Consider the following 18,786-nt stretch of genomic DNA (forward strand, 5'->3'; position numbering starts at 1 on the left):
AAAATATCAAGTATAAATCCTGAGCTGATAGATAAAGAGCTGTCAGTAAGGTTTCTCAATTTGGGCGGCTGTAATATGGCAGTAAGGCCCCCTGCTGCTGGGTGGCTGTGGGTTGAATTTTGGGCCCCAGAGTGTGACAGTGAATGATAGAAGGAGACAGAGAGAAACTCGGTTTCTATTCACATCCAGCGGCAATATTAGCATATCTCAAACAGCACGGCCCAAATGCCCTGACCACCTGTAGATGAACCTTTTTTCTGCTTTCTGATTATTTCCCAATAAAGTGGAATGTGAAAGGCCTGGGCAGAAGATATGTGTAGAAAATGTGTGTGTGTTCCCAGAGCTAAAAAGAAACTGAATGAGCCCAGCGCACTCCACGCACACATTGTGCTGCAGAACAGCGCGTGGTCTGCCTGTAGAAGTGTCTGCAAGGGGGGTGGGCTGCAGGGTGCCGCCCACTGCACAGCAGTTGGCTGTGGCCGGGATGGGGGCAGGGCTTACAGTGGACATGGGAAACCAGTGGGAGGTGTGCAGGCAAGATTTACTCAGGGGTTGTCAGCTCATAGGGCCCTGAGTCCACTGGCTTTTATACACTAGTTGCACTTGAGTCAAACTAGAGAAGAGCTGTGCTCTGAGATCTGCCACTACTACCTGCTACCAGGAGTTTGCTTTAAACTGCAGGACAACCAGACTCGAGAACGAGGGAAAACTCAACACTTTTTGTCCTTTTTGTTTTTAAACACACACAAAAAAAGGATTAAAATTCATCTTTTGAACCACTTCCCCCAATTCCTCTTCTGAATTACACCAGGACTTTAAAAGCATGGCAGAGCAGAAGAGGCAGGTGTCTCTGACCCAGGCTGTGACCTTAACGCTGGTTCTGCTCACCTCAGCAACTTCGGCAGAGGAGTACGACTACTACAGCTGGCAGTCGGACAATTTCCCTAATGGCCGCTTCTATGCCAAGCAGCCACAATGTGTGGATATTCCAGCCGACCTGCGGCTCTGCTACAACGTGGGCTACAAAAAGATGCGGCTGCCAAACCTGCTTGACCACGAGACCATGCCTGAGGTCAAGCAGCAGGCAGGCAGCTGGGTGCCCCTCCTGGCAAAGCGATGCCATGCTGACACGCAGGTGTTCCTCTGCTCCCTTTTTGCTCCAGTGTGTCTGGACCGGCCCATCTATCCCTGCCGCTCTCTCTGCGAGGCGGTGCGGGACAGCTGCGCTCCAGTCATGGAGACCTATGGCTTTCCCTGGCCAGAGATGCTACAATGCGAGAAGTTTCCCATCGACAACGATCTGTGCATTCCTATGCAGTTCTCTGCGGGTCATGCCACTCAGACTCCAGGTAGGACCTACAAGAACATTGTGTTAGTGATTCAGTTGGTATTGATTCATTCATTGAAAGGCAGAAATGCATTTAAACAGGTTACATTTCATTAGATTTCGCATAAATAAATTAGGAAAAAAAATCTTATTTTAACAGCATTATATATAGTTATATTTCTTCATATCAATCTTACTGAAGCATTGTTTCTTAATGAAATATTTGTATGAGCTATAACAAGCATCAGTGCTTCTTTCTTGCTGATTCCAAAAACTCCTCTTTTTGTTTAAAAATTATAATCATTAAGTCTCCATAGATCTATACAATAAGGCCCATTGGTGGATTTCCTCTTGCTGTATTTAGCCTGAGGCTCTTGTGAAAGTAAAATTAAGGAAAGCTCTTGGAAGGACACAAAAACGATCACTATCTAAAGCAAACATCTCATGTGGAATGTGGAGACGAGCATTCCTGCTGCGCCATGCCTCTCTCTCTTTGTTTAATCATGCATTTAAGTTTCCAATTAGCCAGGCAGCCATATCCTTTGGATCACTACTTAGTCTGCAAAGTTGTACATTACTTTGTCTCACTGAGATGAGAAGGACTATTGTAATAGACAGAGGAAGGAAAAGAGAGGAGAAATGGGAGTGTCTCTAGTGTTCAGGGACGTTTGAGGATGGTGTTGAACCACACAAACAGGACAATAGACTTTTAAGAAATACATCAACAACTAAATAATAATAATAATAAAACATAAAAAAGCTTAAAATAAAACTTTAAATAAGTGTTTATTTTCTGAATCATTTGTAAAGTATAATTATAAAAAAAAAGTTCAACAAGTGATGCAAAAATGACACTTCCCTCTACAAAACAATGAGAAAAATATGAATGTATCATATGCTGTATACAAAATGAATTAAAAATATATATATATTCACATGAATCACGTAACAGCTTTTCTTAGACATATATAAATATAGAAAAAAAACTAACATAACAGTTGGACTATTGCCAAATAGTATCTAATGAAATTTCATTCATATGTTAAACAGAATAGAAAACTATATGTGATATGTCTCCAAGTAAATGTGTGTGTAAACATGCACACAGCTTCTCTTTTCACTACTAAGATTTGATGGATTACAATGTTCTTAAATAAGAAAAAAGAGGCTTTTGAAAAAAATGTGACTCCACGACACTTTTCATACTTCTAAGCTTGGCTTCTGTTGGAAAAATAAGCTCCTTAAAATTGCAGCAAACTCAAGAGCAAGTACAGAAAGAGTGGGACCTTTGAGACAATATCAATTACAAACCATAGCCATTCTGAAATGACATGATACTGAAAGCTAGAAAACTAGCAGAACTAAGTGAAATGTGCTATCCACATCACAGCTGGATGGGAAAGTAGCTCGCGGCCAAGCGTTTCCAGTCATGTGTGTTTTGGTGAGTGTGCACATCGATGTGAAACAGGACTCTAGAGATAACATGACAGTACAAAACCCTCGCTTGACATGGCCAGTCGCTCCGGCCTGCATCCGTCAGCTCCAGCAGACCGGGGACACGGAGAGCTGTTTTTTCCCCTGTGGTATGAGGTGAAATCCTGGGACGTAGCCCGTCCACAACCAAAGCCAAAGACATGCATCACGGGCTGTTTCTGGAGACTGATGTAAATGATGCATTCCAGTAAATCCCACTGGACATTGCAGCAAAAAAACTCTTTAAATATTATTGTCCATTTAACAAATAGAAGACTTTCTCTTAACAGACAAATAGCAAAACAAAAACAATCCCACTGGCTCCTCTGAAAATATGGACATATCTTAACATTAACCATAAAAAGTGGCATATTTCAAACTTAAACTCTGTGATTATAACATTTGATTGAGTTTAAACCTGAAGCATATCAGTTTTTTTATAGAAAATGTAAAAAAGAAAGAAAAAAAAATTCTACAGTTTAATATGCAGAGACAACTTCTAGTAGTGACATTGGTTCAACCAATGGTGTAAGTTTGGCAAAGGCTATTTGTTAACTGAGGGGAGTTTCTGTAGAAACCTGTCTGAAAATCATAATTTTTGCAGCTTTTCTTGGTGACACTGGTGGGTTATAAATTATACATTTTACAGAGAGGATTACATTTTATTATAAGAACAGGACTGAAACATTTGATTCAAGTCACAGCCAGACATAATAAGTACAGGATAAAACAAATTTAGCGATTCAGATTAGAGTGAATGTGTTTTCCATTGTTTGCAGGATTCTGGTGAATGCAGAGGCGCTGCTGCTAAGGGGTGATTCAAAGAAACATGTAAATCTGTCTCTGACTCCGATCACAGCTCATTTAAATAGACATAAATCACAGCAGTTTTTTATCCTGATTAATGTTTGGATTATGTAATGTAATGATTAATGTCCAAAGTGTTGATGCTCATAACTTCAAGGGTCCAAATGAGCCATAAAATTATGACCTGTGCATAGTTTAAACTGAACATTTCCCTCATAAACTGTGATACAGAAAGTCAGCGATGCAGAAATCGTTCAGATACGGAAACACATGTAGGAAGTCTCTCTAAGAACACTGTGAGGACTTGCAATACACTCGTATATCCACTATGACAAACTGTGAAAAGTGTTTTGTGATGAGTTTTAGTCAAGCTCTTTTCAGTAATAAAGAAGACCAGGGCCAGTTTTCAATATTTACTCCTGTAAAAATATCTCAATGTAGGTATATTAAAGCAACATGCTTTAAAGTCATGGCTACAAAAAAAAAAAAAAAAAACACTTGAGGTACATGGTACTACGTGAACTACATTTTTTTAGGTTACCTGACAACAGGTTTTACATTGCATAAAACAGTTTAGGACTGAGCAGCATGTCACTAAAGCACTTTTGCTGATTAAAAAGTTTTCTTTCAGAAGCAGCTCTGTTGATTCCTTACACGTTTCAATGAAAATGAGAAGGAATTCAACAGAAAATTTAGGGAATAGATAAAAAAAAATGATATCACTCAGTCTCAGAATTGGCACTTATTGCAGAAACTCGGTTTGCAGAATTACCCTTTCTCAGTCTCCTGACACATTCTTTGGCTCTGTTTCCACCAGGCATCCTGCCAGTGAGCCACCCTGCAAAACAGAATAAATCGCTCTGGAGTGCAAATAAGACATTTCAGTTTCAAGTATGCAGTTTGCAGCCTACAAGAATGAAACAAAGTTTCCTCCACAACACTCAGTGTGTGCAACTCACCAAACACATCACGTCTCCGACTTTCCGAATATTGAATGTATGGGAATTTCTGCTCAGAGTCCAAGTGATGGTTGAAAATTTCAGACAGGTTCAACTCCCTATGACCCGTGTACTGAAGCCTAGTGAACTTTGACCCCTCTCCTCATTATCTACTGCTATGGTTGTGCTTGAGGCTGAGGTGATAAACTCTGACCCTTGGTTTTTAACCTGGAAGGGGGAGTCTGGAGATGAGCCATGCAAGTTCTTGTTACCAGATGCTTTTGTTTTTTGAGCTCAAGGGAGGACCAGTTCTGAGTTAATTATAAAATCATATTCCCCACCTCAGATATCAGATCCACATCCATGCAAAGCAAAATGATGAAGATAAAAGTTATTAGGTTAAAAGTTATTAAAGGTCCTTCTCAAAAAATTAGCATATTGTTATAAAGTTCATTATTTTCCATAATGTAATGATAAAAATTAAACTTTCATATAGTTTAGATTCATTGCACACCAACTGAAATATTTCAGGTCTTTTATTGTTTTAATACTGATGATTTTGGCATACAGCGCAAGAAAACCCAAAATTCCTATCTCAAAAAATTAGCATATCATGAAAAGGTTCTCTAAACGAGCTATTAACCTAATCATCTGAATCAACTAATTAACTCTAAACACCTGCAAAAGATTCCTGAGGCTTTTAAAAACTCCCAGCCTGGTTCATTACTCAAAACCGCAATCATGGGTAAGACTGCCGACCTGACTGCTGTCCAGAAGGCCATCATTGACACCCTCAAGCGAGAGGGTAAGACACAGAAAGAAATTTCTGAACGAATAGGCTGTTCCCAGAGTGCTGTATCAAGGCACCTCAGTGGGAAGTCTGTGGGAAGGAAAAAGTGTGACAAAAAATGCTGCACAACGAGAAGAGGTGACCGGACCCTGAGGAAGATTGTGGAGAAGGACCGATTCCAGACCTTGGGGGACCTGCGGAAGCAGTGGACTGAGTCTGGAGTAGAAACATCAAGAGCCACCGTGCACAGGCGTGTGCAGGAAATGGGCTACAGAGAAGCAGCACTGGACTGTTGCTCAGTGGTCCAAAGTACTTTTTTCGGATTAAAGCAAATTTTGCATGTCATTCGGAAATCAAGGTGCCAGAGTCTGGAGGAAGACTAGGGAGAAGGAAATGCCAAAATGCCTGAAGTCCAGTGTCAAGTACCCACTGTCAGTGATGGTCTGGGGTGCCATGTCAGCTGCTGGTGTTGGTCCACTGTGTTTTATCAAGGGCAAGGTCTATGCAGCTAGTTATCAGGAGATTTTGGAGCACTTCATGCTTCCATCTGCTGAAAAGCTTTATGGAGATGAAGATTTCATTTTTCAGCACGACCTGGCACCTGCTCACAGTGCCAAAACCAGTGGTAAATGGTTTACTGACCATGGTATTACTGTGCTCAATTGGCCTGCCAACTCTCCTGACCTGAACCCCATAGAGAATCTGTGGGATATTGTGAAGAGAAAGTTGAGAGACGCAAGACCCAACACTCTGGATGAGCTTAAGGCCGCTATCGAAGCATCCTGGGCCTCCATAACACCTCAGCAGTGCCACAGGCTGATTGCCTCCATGCCACGCCGCATTGAAGCAGTCATTTTCAATGCCACGCCGCATTGAAGCAGTGCATAACTGAACATAATTATTTGAAGGTTGACTTTTTTTTGTATTAAAAACACTTTTCTTTTATTGGTCGGATGAAATATGCAAATTTTTTGAGATAGGAATTTTGGGTTTTCTTGAGCTGTATGCCAAAATCATCAGTATTAAAACAATATAAGACCTGAAATATTTCAGTTGGTGTGCAATGAATCTAAAATATATGAAAGTTTAATTTTTATCATTACATTATGGAAAATAATGAACTTTATCACAATATGCTAATTTTTTTAGAAGGACCTGTGTATGTATATATATATATATATATATATATATATATATATATATATATATATATATATATATATATATATATATATATATATATAATATTTGCCAATGGGGTATAAGAAAATTCCCAAATTTGCCTCTTACATAAATTAATAGTGTCTTATTTATTTTATCACTGGAAAACAATGCAAAATACTCAATATAATAATGATTTTTGTTTTGTACTGATAAATGTGAAATTCTAAATATCTAAATATGTGTACAGTATGTGTGTTATACAGTAATATTAAAGTCCACTGAACAGAAAGTTGATACTGCAGTAGGTGGCACAATAAACATCTGTAGCTTCACCTGCTGTGTGTGACAGCTTCACAGTTAAAAATAAGATCAGCAAATAACTATCAGCTTCAAGAAGGTCACGTACAGCTGTTTGCTTGTTCCAGTGAACATTTCCACCATCAAACTGCTGAGAAGTATGTTTTCACAGTGACCTATTAAAAGTTTACCTCTGCATTTGTCTTCGTACGTCTGCAAAGAGTGTGAAATATTCTGGTTTCTATAATATCCTGAGACATCCTGTTTTGGAGAGGGCAAAAATATTTTCTCAGTTCCAGTGATATGCAGTCGAACTGGACATACACTAGTGAAACTACAGATCTGTAGGGATATGATTTCACAGTGGTGGATCACTGAACGTCTTAATCTTGTCTAATCTTCCTCTGTGAAAAAAATAAAACTAGCAGCTGCCAAACCTCTCCCTCTCATGGCTTCAAACGCTGCAGATTAAGCTCCATTAGCACTGGCCTGTTGCCCTCACATGAGTCCAGCAGTCCAATGAAACTGCACGAAACCAACCCCCCATTGGAGTTTTACAATCAACATAATCATATAATTTTAGTAAATATGTTTTGTTTGTTTGTGTGTGTCTCCTGTGGTTAACTGAAGATAGGCTGAACTACATGTATCATTACTGCTGACCTAAAATTAACAGCTCCAAGTAAGCAATTTGTAAGCGATTTCACAAAAGTGTAAACAGCAAAAAACATGGTCTATGTCAACCAGACTGAAACGGCAACACTGAATCAATTCATTGTAATACCAAATATTCATTGGTAATTGATAATTGATAATTTTTCTGAGTTATTTATGATGTTACTCCCTGAAGTATGCAATATTTTTAGATTTCCCAAAAGGTTTCCGCAAAAACAAGTCTTGCAGTATTCTTTAAATACCAAAATGTTTAGGCTAAATGTTCAAGACACTAACTTTTCTCTTTACTCTGCAGTTTCAAAAGTGTGTCCACCCTGTGACAATGAGTTGAAAGCCGACACCATAATGGAGCACTACTGCGCCAGTGATTTTGGTAAGATATTAACTTTTATTGAGACATTAAATTTGACAACTTTAATAACTTGTCTCTAGAGGTAAGATCTCTTCATAATGACATAAAAATATGTGATGAAAAAAAAAATATGAGAAAGTCTGCAGTTTGCTAGAATGGGAAAGTGGCCACTTTAATATTTAGGGTGAACATAACAAGGTTACCTCATGAGAAAAAACAGACAGTACAGTATGAGGAGGTTGTTCTGTTAATTGCAGTAACATTACTGTGCAATAACGAAAAGTGATATATTTTAATAATAATAATAAAATTAGCTATTCACAATAGTATATTTCATATTTTTAAACTGCATCAAAACACATGAATACAATATCTCATGCTAGTAGAAAGTTATCATTAAATTCAGAGGTGGAAAGAGTACAAAAATATTCTACTCAAGTAAAAGTACCATTACATTAATGAAGTTTTACTTAAGTACAAGTAAAAGTACCAGTCTAAAAATCAACTCAAGTAAAAGTAAAAAGTAGCTCATTTAAAATTTACTCAGAGTAAAAATTACTTAGTTACATTCTAACAGTGGGAGGGAGTCAAAAATGGGACAGGTCTATTAATCTCAAACTAGTTGTTTTTAATTAAAGGAATCAGTTATTTAGAATAATAAAACATTTGGGCTGTTACCAGGCAAATCAGTATCAACAAACTCATCTTTTAATGCAGAGGAAATGCAGAAGATTCATTGGAAGTGGCATTTAGATGTATTACACTGTTTAGTGTAGGACAAGAATGCATTTAACCTGCAGTTACAAATGGATGAATAATGTTTTGATATACAAGACATAAAATGTTGAATACTCATTTGTAATGATAAGAAATTAATTATTTAAAAAAATCAAAAGATACTTTAAATGTGAAATTAAAATGGCCAGTATGTGTCAGCAAGTCACTGTTAATAAGTGAGTCATTGCGATTGAATCGAATCATTTAAACGGTTGATTCATTCAGGAACGAAACACTGTCACGTTGCTCAGAGACGCAAAACTGTGCTTTGGTGGCTGTGTTTGGAATTATTTTCTGTTGTAGAAATAGAGCTAAAAAGGCAATATGGTGTCTAAAACGCAAGTCTCTTAATTAACTTGTTTACTGAACTGTTATATGTATGTATGTATGTATGTATATATTCATTTTTGGAGGAAAAGACGGCATTCTTTGTGTGATTTTGATTTAATTTATGAAATCTGCCCCATATCTTCAATTTTGTGATCATTCTAAATGCATTTTAGGAGACTGAATCACACAGTGAAAGAACGCACTATAAATGCGCGCGCACATCATTAAAACAAAAAACATGATATTATCGCAGACGATATATATAGCACACTCCTCACCACTGTCTTTTTGGCTAATTTGTGCAAAACCTCTTGCTAAAATGTCAAAGCTTCATTTTAACCACCAACGATGCAACGATGCAATTATTTAGCTTACCTCTACATTCTTGCGAAGGGTTGATGTCTTGTCGAGATTTTATAAGCTGCTAGTTTGGTCTTCCTAGGCAAGTACAGCTTACACTGCATAATAGAGCATACATATGGCCAGGGGTTCAATTCATTTCCTTCGAGTTCAACTTCAGAATATGACGGGGTTTCGTTTTCAGCGTCTTTCTTGTGATTTTAGCGCCAGTTTGCCCTCCTGCCCATTATTTACTGACGTAGTCTCCAGGGAGCGATTTTTTTTTTTTTTTTTTTTTTTTTACTCAGTAATTAATGTGTTTTAAAATGTAGTGAAGTACAATACTTTAAACAAAATATACTTAAGTAAAAGTAAAATTACAGATTAAAAAAATTACTTTAAAAAGTATTAGTACATAAAAAAGCTACTCAATTACAGTAACGCGAGTAAATGTAATTCGTTACTTTCCACCTCTGATTAAATTACAGATTACAAATTACAGTCATGGCCAAAAATATCGGCACAATTGGTAAATATGATCAAAGAAGGCTGTGAAAATTCATCTACATTGTTAATCCTTTTGATCTTTTATTTAAAAAAATTCACAAAAATATATCCTTTCATTGGATAATAAGAATTTAATATGGGGGGAATATCATTATGAAATAAATGTTTTTCTCAAATACCCGTTGGACACAATTATTGGCACCTCTAGAAATTCTTATGAGTAACATATATATGTATATAAATAAGTATATTCCCATTCATATTCACAATTTTGAGCAATCCAGCATGATAATAAACATGAAATTATCCAGCCATGGCATCCTGTTTCACAGAAGTATAAAGAAGAGGGAAAACAAAGCCCAAATTCCCTTAATCGTCCATTAAAAAGGAGAAAAACCAAAGAATATATTTCTGATGTGCAGCAAAAGGTAACTGAGCTTCACAAATTAGTGAAGTGGCTTTAAGAAAAGAGCTAAAGCAGTGCAAATTCCCATTTCCACCATCAGGGCAATAATTAAGAATTTCCAATCAACATAAAATGTTACGAAACTGCCTGGAAGCGGACATGTGTCTATATCGTCCTAATGCAGTGTGAGGAGGAGAGTTTGAGTGGCTAAAGACTCTCCAAGGATCACAGCTGGAGAATTGCAGAAAATAGTTGAGTCTAGGGTTCAGAAAACCTTTTAAAAAATTATCAAACAGAACCTACATCACCACATGTTGTTTGGGAGTGTTACAAGAAAAATTATCATAGCTCATCCAAAAACAAACTAAAGCATATTGAGTTATCGACATGACTGGAACTTCAAATGGGACTGCCTTCTATGGTCAGATGAAACTAAAAATTAGCTTTTTAGCAGCAAACACTCAAGATGGGTTTAGTGAACACAGAGATAAAAAGTACCCCATGTGTACAATGAAATATACTGCTGTATTTTTTATGTTGTGGGCCTATATTTTTGCTTGAGGTCCTGGACATCTTGTTTAGATACATGGCATAATGGTTTATATCAAATACCAACAGATAAAAAATCAGTAAGTGACTCTTATAATGGGCCATGTTTGGATCTTCCAACTGTACAATAATCCAAACACAAACCTAAAAAACAACACAGAACTGGGTCACTGAGCACAAAACCAAGCTTCTGCAATAGCCATTCCAGTCCTCTGACCTGAACCCTATAGAAAATGATAAAAGTGAAATAAAGAGAAGAAGCACCAACATGGAGCTGGGAATCTAAAGGGTCTGGAGTGATTCTGGACGAAGGAATTGTCTCTGATCTCTTGTCAGGTGTTCTTTAACCTCATCAGGCATTATAGGAGAAAATGTAGACCTGTTGAACTGGCAAATGGAGGATTCAAAAAGTATTGAATAAAAGGGTATTGCTAATTGGGCCAATGTGTATTAGAGAAAAGTATTTATTTCATAATGATATTTTCCCCCATTTTAAATTCTTATTATCCAATGAAAGGATAAATTGTTTTGATTTTTTTTTTTTATTAAAGATCAAAAGGATTAACAATGCAGATTAATTTTCACAGCCTTCTTTGATCATATTTACCAAGGGTGCCAATATTGTTGGCCATGACTGTATCATAACATAATAACAACACATACACATATTTTCAAAGTAGAGAATTTGAATTCAGTTAGAAAGATATACAATTCCACAAAACATTGTATTAATAGATTTCAAAGCATGGGACAGACACACATGAATTTGCATGAAAGGACATCCAGTTTTAAATGGTTTTGGAAGATTCCTGTTGTAATAGTTTTGTATTCTTTATTGTTCATTTAAAGTGATGTATTCTGACTAGAGCTCCATTGATCTGTCAAAGGTGAATCTCTAGAATGAGTCTTTGGCATTGAATAAAAGAGTTTCAAGGTTAAAAGTCATTGAAAGCCTTCCCTATAGAGAACAGAGGATTACAGCACAGTAAAGCCACACATACGCCTGACTTATCTTTGGCTGCGAGGCCTGTTGCTCTTGGATTTGCATGTATTTTCCAGATGACACTAGAAAATATTGTTAGTAGTAGTCTGAGTGTTCTATGTTGTAGATTTTACACATTATAGTCAGAAAGTGAAGTTCAGACATCACAAAATGAGTTATAATGTTACAAATATTCCACTATTTATGGCTCTTGAGATCTAACACTTTGCATATTGAAAGTATAATGCATGGCAGGATATTACCACTTGATTCATTTCTTCCCTGATTTTATCTAATGTCATTGCACTGGTACCTGCTCACATGAATTGTTGTTTGTTGACTAGTGCTGTATAGTTTATTATGACTGTAAGTTTAATAGTTCACTCTATTAGTCTTACTCAGATGTTATGGCCACCTTTAAAAATGTAGCAGTAATCAGTGTATCAACACAGTCTGGACAGTAACACACTTGTCAAATGATTAAGGTTTATGCATGTGCAGACCACTCTAGAGAAGACTCTCCATTAGAGTGTATTACTGGCCCTGAACACAGCTGATTTTAATTTGATCTAATAGAGCTAATGGAATTCATGGTTTATAATTTGTTTTTGAGATTTAAAATGGCCCAGTTGTATATGTGTGATTCAGTTTTTTTTTATCTTTGATTTGTCATTCTCCTTTTTTAGTGAGAGCCATTTACGCCAGAAAAGTTCTCAGGTGCTCACATAATAAATGAAAAAATAATACATAAATATTTTATGTAATGCAATTCCTACAAATGATTGTTATTTAATATTTGCAGTGAATACAGTAAAATACAATGACTAACTATTGATTGATTTTTAAATGATGCTGGTGATCTACTTCTTTTAGGACAGAACAGAATATCGGTCGTATTATTAAAAAAATTAAAATAAAAAATCTGTGTGACTTCAGTGGTCTTAACTCACTTCATTTCTTTCTCTAATGGTGATTTTGGGCAACCTCAGAGACAAATGTTTTTTAATCACGTTATATAAAGAATACCTAATTAGGGTAAAGTGCAGAAAAAGAGACTCTTTAAAGATTCATCACAGCCCTGCACTGACAGGTCTTTGAGTTGAACAAAAGCCAGCAATAATTAGAGCATTACCACAAATCATCTAATTGTATATATAATTTCTAACTTAATAAATGCTATTAAATTTGTCCAGAATGACTTAAGTGTTTATAATGGTCTACCGTTTTAATGGTTTTCACAGGCTAGGCTAAAATGTCATCCATTTCAGTTAGAAAATAAAGAAGTAATTTTGTATAATAATGCCAAACAGTAATGTGCATTGATTATTTTGATGTTACCTGCCAGTTCAGAATATTTTCAAGACTAAATGTTACCAATTCTAACGATCTCTATTGATAACCACTCACCCCGAAAGCTCTATTTAAGTCTATTGCTTGGCTCTGGCTTTGCACACATAGGCAAGGTTTGATTTCAGAATTATTGAAAGAAGGCTGCAAATGCTCAGGGTGACACTTTTCCTTCTTGCCTTCCTTCATCTGCTGTCAGATCTACTGCCAGCAATTTAAAGCAGCTCTTGTGGTTTCGGCTTGTCACTACGATATTGCGCAGTCCCCACAAGCATTATGGGTCATGAGTGATCACCTGAATCAGAGAGAAAAAAACCCATATGTCACTGAACTACAGTTAGCCATGTACAGTTATTTTGTAGTTCTACTTAGCTGTGACTTAAAGTTAATGTGTGCATTTCTATAGTGAAATATTTTAAAATACATTAAACATATTCTATATAAAGAGACTTGTGATTTAAATCCTGACTTCTTCAAAAAGTGTGGCTCTAGGAGACTTCAACATTTTTTGTTTGTTTGAGAGTCCTGACACAGCAACAGTAGGCCTACTACTGAAGCAAGAACTTACACCATATTTAGACATAAAAAATTATTTAAAATGTAATAAATCTTTGACATAATATTTACGCCAATACCAAACATCCACATGCAGATGAACTAAAATCGGTGAAACCATTTAAATATACATTCCAACACTTCCAGAGAAGCGTGAATGTTGATGATAAAAGAGCAAAGTTTACACTGATAATGCTTTTAAAATCTCCAGATGCTTCAGGAAAAAAAAAAATGTAATTGATGAATGTGCTCTCAACAATCTTGCAGCATGAGTTCTGAATTAATCAAATTACAGGTTTTACTTCCAATTTTCATCTTTAATATCAAATGCAACATAGAAACAAAATAACCTGAGAATGTGGATAACTTTTCTTTTCTTTCCTTCTTTTGGGGGGGGGGGTGAAGCAGAGGTTTGGTTTCTAGTCGTTTAAATCCATTAAATTGTTTAAAATCATGTTTATTAATTAATTAATTATATATACTATTGATAAATAACAGGAAGATAAGTTCAGTCCTGATAAGGAAAAGTTACATATGAAATTTTAAAACAATTTAATAATTCGAAAACATTTAAAATTGAAGTGAAAAAAAGGATTGGGAAACCCACAGCCATAAAATAGTGCTAAAAAATATTGTAATCATTTGAAATGAGGTCCCAACATAAACAAGACCAAAAGAAAATGAATATAGGCCTACAATATTTCAATTTTTTTTAATGTTTTAATTAATTTATTTTTTTGCTTTAGAAATTTTGGTGGTTTATGCTGTTCACATCTGTCTTTGAAACTTTCCATTCTACTCTCCATCCTCTCCTGGGTGAGTGCAGTTAGTGCCATCCATGTTTAAATGATGCTCCTCTGGGGAGATGAAAACTATTCCAGCTTTCTGGAAAGCCTTGGTTCTTCCTGTGTGCTTGTTGTGAAAGGTCTTGTTGCTTGAGACAGCAGAAATATACGGGAGAACCGGAGTGTGACCACAGGTCCCATAAGAAAATTTCCCATTCTTTCCAATGGATAAAGTTAAATGGCGACAAATAGAACCCAAACTTTTTCCCAGAAGGTCTCTCTGGTCTTTCCTTGGTGATTTTAAAGGGATATTTCACTAATAAATGAAAATTCTGTCATCATTTACTCATCCTCATGTTGTTCCAAACCATATACTGTTAGTATTTCTGTCAAACACAAAAACAGAGGTTTTTGAAGAATCTGACACAAGAGAATAATGACAAACATTTGATTTCCCAAACTGGGGTTCACAAGAGAACTGCAGGGGGTTCACAAATGATGAAAAAGCTGATCATTTATTAAATCATAAAAATGTAAAATAAAAATTAACTCTTTTAAAATTAAAACAATGAAAATAAACCACCAAAAAGGTTAAATATTTAACTTGTTTACCTGCATGTCATGTGACCATTATCCACAGCAGAGAACTGTGAACATGCAAATCTGTTGTAAATAGGGTGGCCATATGCACCGTTCATACGGGACATGTCCCGGCCAGGATTTTATTATTGCCTAAAACATCCAGATCAGTTTGACCAATAACATGCAGGTTTTGTACATAATCGACCAATCGTGGGGCTCCGTGTGAGAATGTGAGATCTAGAGGGAACGATCAAAGCGATGCAAATATGCGCACGTGTTTGTTCGTTTGATTGACTTGAAGCGTTGCTGTGCACAAATCCAAAAAAAGTGTGCCACAATGCTTCAAGCCAAACGAACAAACAAACACGTGAAAGCGGTTCGAAAGCATAAGGAGCCATCTGCTCTGCTCTTTATAGCTCTCATGAAAGTTACACAACGATCATCCTGCACAGTGCAAATAGGCAAAACCTGCATATTTTAGGCATTATTAAATTCCTGGCTGGGACATCTCCGGTATGAATGGCGCTTATGGCCACCCCAGTTGTAAATGACAGAAAATTACTGTTCAGCTGACAAAAAAAAACAATGGGAATACCTGCTCTAAGTCTCTTTCTTTCTATATTTTATCTACAGCACTCAAGATGAAGATTAAAGAGGTTAAAAAGGAAAAGGGCGACCGCAAGCTCATCGCAGCACAAAAGAAGAAGAAGGTTCTGAAGATGGGAATACTGAGGAAGAAAGACTTGAAGAAGCTCACTCTATATATCAAGAATGGAGCAAACTGTCCCTGCTCGCAACTGGACAATCTTGGGAGCAGCCTCCTCATCATGGGCCGCAAGGTGGACCAGCAGTTACTGCTCATGTCCATCCACAAGTGGGACAAAAAGAGCAAGGAACTCAAGTTTGCCATTAAATACATGAAGTCTCATCAATGTCCCACTTATCACACGGTCTTCCAGTGACCAATGACTCTTTTGTCTATAGCAGGCCCTGCGTCTTCCAATAACTCTCTCAGAGACCACATCCATGCCTAATTCCTACAGTTAGAACAGATGTATTTCATTAATCAAGAAATGGCTTTTGTAAACTGTTTAGGACTTAATTCATCATCAAGTACAGCTCCAATTTGTTGGCAACTGTATCTACATCAGATTTATTGTTTATGAAGCAATCAGCACATTTATGATGCTCAAGCATATTTTAGTGAAATTTTACTGGTTTCCTCATTCAGAGCACAAGAGACTTTTCAGAGAACGCTTTCAATCAATGTGAGAAAAAGAAAATTGTGAACAAGAGCTTTAAAGAGTGCACAAGCTTAATGAGCACATATTTGATTTAAATGGCCAGATTCCACTAAAACAAAAAAGAACAAAATATCACCAACTGTTTTTTTAATTTGTAATTTTTAATTGTATCTTTTATTTTGTAGATAAGGAATAAAAAGGTTTTATTATATACTACAGATATACAATCGTGATCATTACCACCAAGATGGGACACAACTCCAGCTGTGGCTTGAATCGTTGGAGGTCAGAAAGATGAAGGATTGTAAATTGTTGGTCAGGACGGCAGAACAAATACTTCAACCACGACCGTGTGAGCAAGTTCGGACCATTTCTCTGCTCAACATATCAGCCAAGCTTATGACAGACTCTGGACTCATTCAAGCAATTTGGTTGGTGAGGTGTTTCGTCCTTCTCATGTTTTCTATACAGTATGCAACATAATTTTTTACTAAAACTATTATATATTGCTACAAATATACATACATGGTTTGGAAAAATCCTTCCAACTTTACATCTGAGTTCACTGTAATAAAAGTTCAAATCTAACTCTGCTAGTTCTGTTTAATCAGAGATCAGGAACTTTTTTAATAATAGGGCCTTTCGCACCAAATTAATCTTTTCATAGTACCAGAACTAATTGTGGAACTACCCACTTTTGGGTGTTTTTGCACCACCAGAACTGAGTGCAATTTTAGTACCGCACTGCCTTTTTCGAGAACCTTTTTAGCTCCTAATCCGGAGCAGGGTCTTAGCAGCACAACTGGTACTGTCTGTGATGTAAGTATTGATTGGCCAGACGTGTTCGAAAATGCCCTCACCCGCCATGATTTAAAACGCTGTGTAAACATACTATAAACTTTGTGTCAACTTATTTCGCAAGTATGATGAACCATGATAAATGGGTGGATGCTGAAGTGCAGGCATTTATAGCAAATGTAGCACTGCCAGTTGTCATTGGAGATTCCTTTTTTCCATTCTTTCAATCGCTTTATGTATACGTCAACATTCCATTTCCATCTAACTAACCCTAAGGTAAAACATTAATTTAAAATAATGACATTGCTCAAAAAAAAAAACAAATTTAGATGCGATGCACACAGTCTAAAACAGGGAATATTTATCAGACAGCTGAATCACCAAAATCAGATCATGACTGACAACGCTATAATAAATGCATTTCCTCTTGCCAGCAGCTGTTCTTTAGAAGAAACCTAAGTGCCAACAAATCTAAGTGCCAACCTGTTTAAACAAGACAGAGCAAAGGCCCAATTCAGTGGCAATTTCTGTAAGAGTGAATAGGAACAAAAAGCCATGAAAAAGCAGTGGAATTTATCTGCGATCAGGAAGCAAATGCCTCCTCCAGCGGGTACTGGCATTGAGAATCATGGATGAGCAACCCTTCATTACTGGCCTATTGTCTGTGGGGACCTGCCAGCTCATGCCATCCCCACTTTTCACATTCAAACATTCGCCAACAGAGCTTACATCACACCAAACACAACACCACAGTCTGATCTGGGCTCCTGCAAATGACCTACAGTGTCACAGTGCTGTCTCAAACATTGGGTGATCACCAGAGTTAATACACACACACTAAGGCCATACAATTACAGGATGTGCACCACCATGAAACTCACAAATTGCTATTTGCACCACTCTTACCAACTTTAGTTAGGGTTCCCACCTCTTTTTGACCAATGGATTTAGCTCAAATTTCAATCGTAGCCAACTGGCATCTAGTTTTTATACATATCCTGTAGTATATGTACATGTGTTACTGTATAAAGAAATATGTACATATACACCAGATTTCAGTATACCTTTGAAATGAAAAATTCACCCTATCTATTTTCTAAATGCATGCAATTAATCCGTGTATATGCTTCATTATTAAAAAAAAAAAAAAATCTGTGATCATGTAATGTTTAATCAAAATGTCATAACTGGTCCTTCCATTGAAACAATAGACTTCTTCAATCATTTGAATCATCCTCATCTCCCTCCATTTTTGAATGCAGCGCCCACATCTTAAAATCCAGTCAGCAGATGATGCATAGAACCAAGTACCTGCCTGGCATTTTATTTTTTATTTTTTTATTTTTTGATAACTTTACACCTGGATGTATATTACAATAGTCAAGAAAAGATATGTCATTCTTCTGACTCATCACAACTTTAAAGGAAATGAAGTCCCCCCAACACCCCAGCGATATTTCAGTGAAAAACCTAAATTTCAGCTTTTTGCACATAAAGTTATAGGACTTATTCCTTGACTTGGAATATAATACACGAGTCGTTTTGACCACTTTTCTTGCCATTTTGAAGCTTGATCTAGCCCTAGTCCCATCCACTTCAATTCTATTGAAAAAATGGACATGTTCAATTCAAATAAATTTTTTGGGGCACACTAAAAAGTTTTTTTTTTTTTTTGCCAAACAAATTCAGAAAACCAGTGGCGTACAACACTGAATCAGATTCTACAACCTGTACAAATTTGAAAGTAAAGGAGACGTACTCA

General features: G+C 36.6%; 1 protein-coding gene across 1 annotated transcript; it reads left to right on the forward strand.

The window, feature by feature from the left end:
* Positions 1 to 560: 560 nt before the first annotated feature.
* LOC132110473 (secreted frizzled-related protein 5-like) lies at positions 561 to 16,439 on the forward strand. Its single transcript, XM_059517102.1, has 3 exons — positions 561 to 1,349; positions 7,767 to 7,844; positions 15,616 to 16,439. Exons 1-3 carry the CDS (start codon positions 824 to 826, stop codon positions 15,942 to 15,944), a joined length of 933 nt encoding a protein of 310 aa, XP_059373085.1. The 5' UTR covers positions 561 to 823; the 3' UTR covers positions 15,945 to 16,439.
* The last annotated feature ends 2,347 nt before the right edge of the window (positions 16,440 to 18,786 follow it).

The sequence above is a fragment of the Carassius carassius genome, chromosome 30, assembly GCF_963082965.1.
Source record: "Carassius carassius chromosome 30, fCarCar2.1, whole genome shotgun sequence".
NCBI lineage: Eukaryota > Metazoa > Chordata > Actinopteri > Cypriniformes > Cyprinidae > Carassius > Carassius carassius.

What these genes read in the sequence shown, in the direction of transcription:
- LOC132110473 (XM_059517102.1), top strand. Translation starts at nt 824, where the DNA reads ATGGCAGAGCAGAAGAGGCAGGTGTCTCTGACCCAGGCTGTGACCTTA. An exon ending in TCATGCCACTCAGACTCCAG is followed by an intron (nt 1,350 to 7,766) that starts GTAGGACCTACA and finishes TTTACTCTGCAG; the next exon opens with TTTCAAAAGTGTGTCCACCC. An exon ending in CTACTGCGCCAGTGATTTTG is followed by an intron (nt 7,845 to 15,615) that starts GTAAGATATTAA and finishes TTTTATCTACAG; the next exon opens with CACTCAAGATGAAGATTAAA.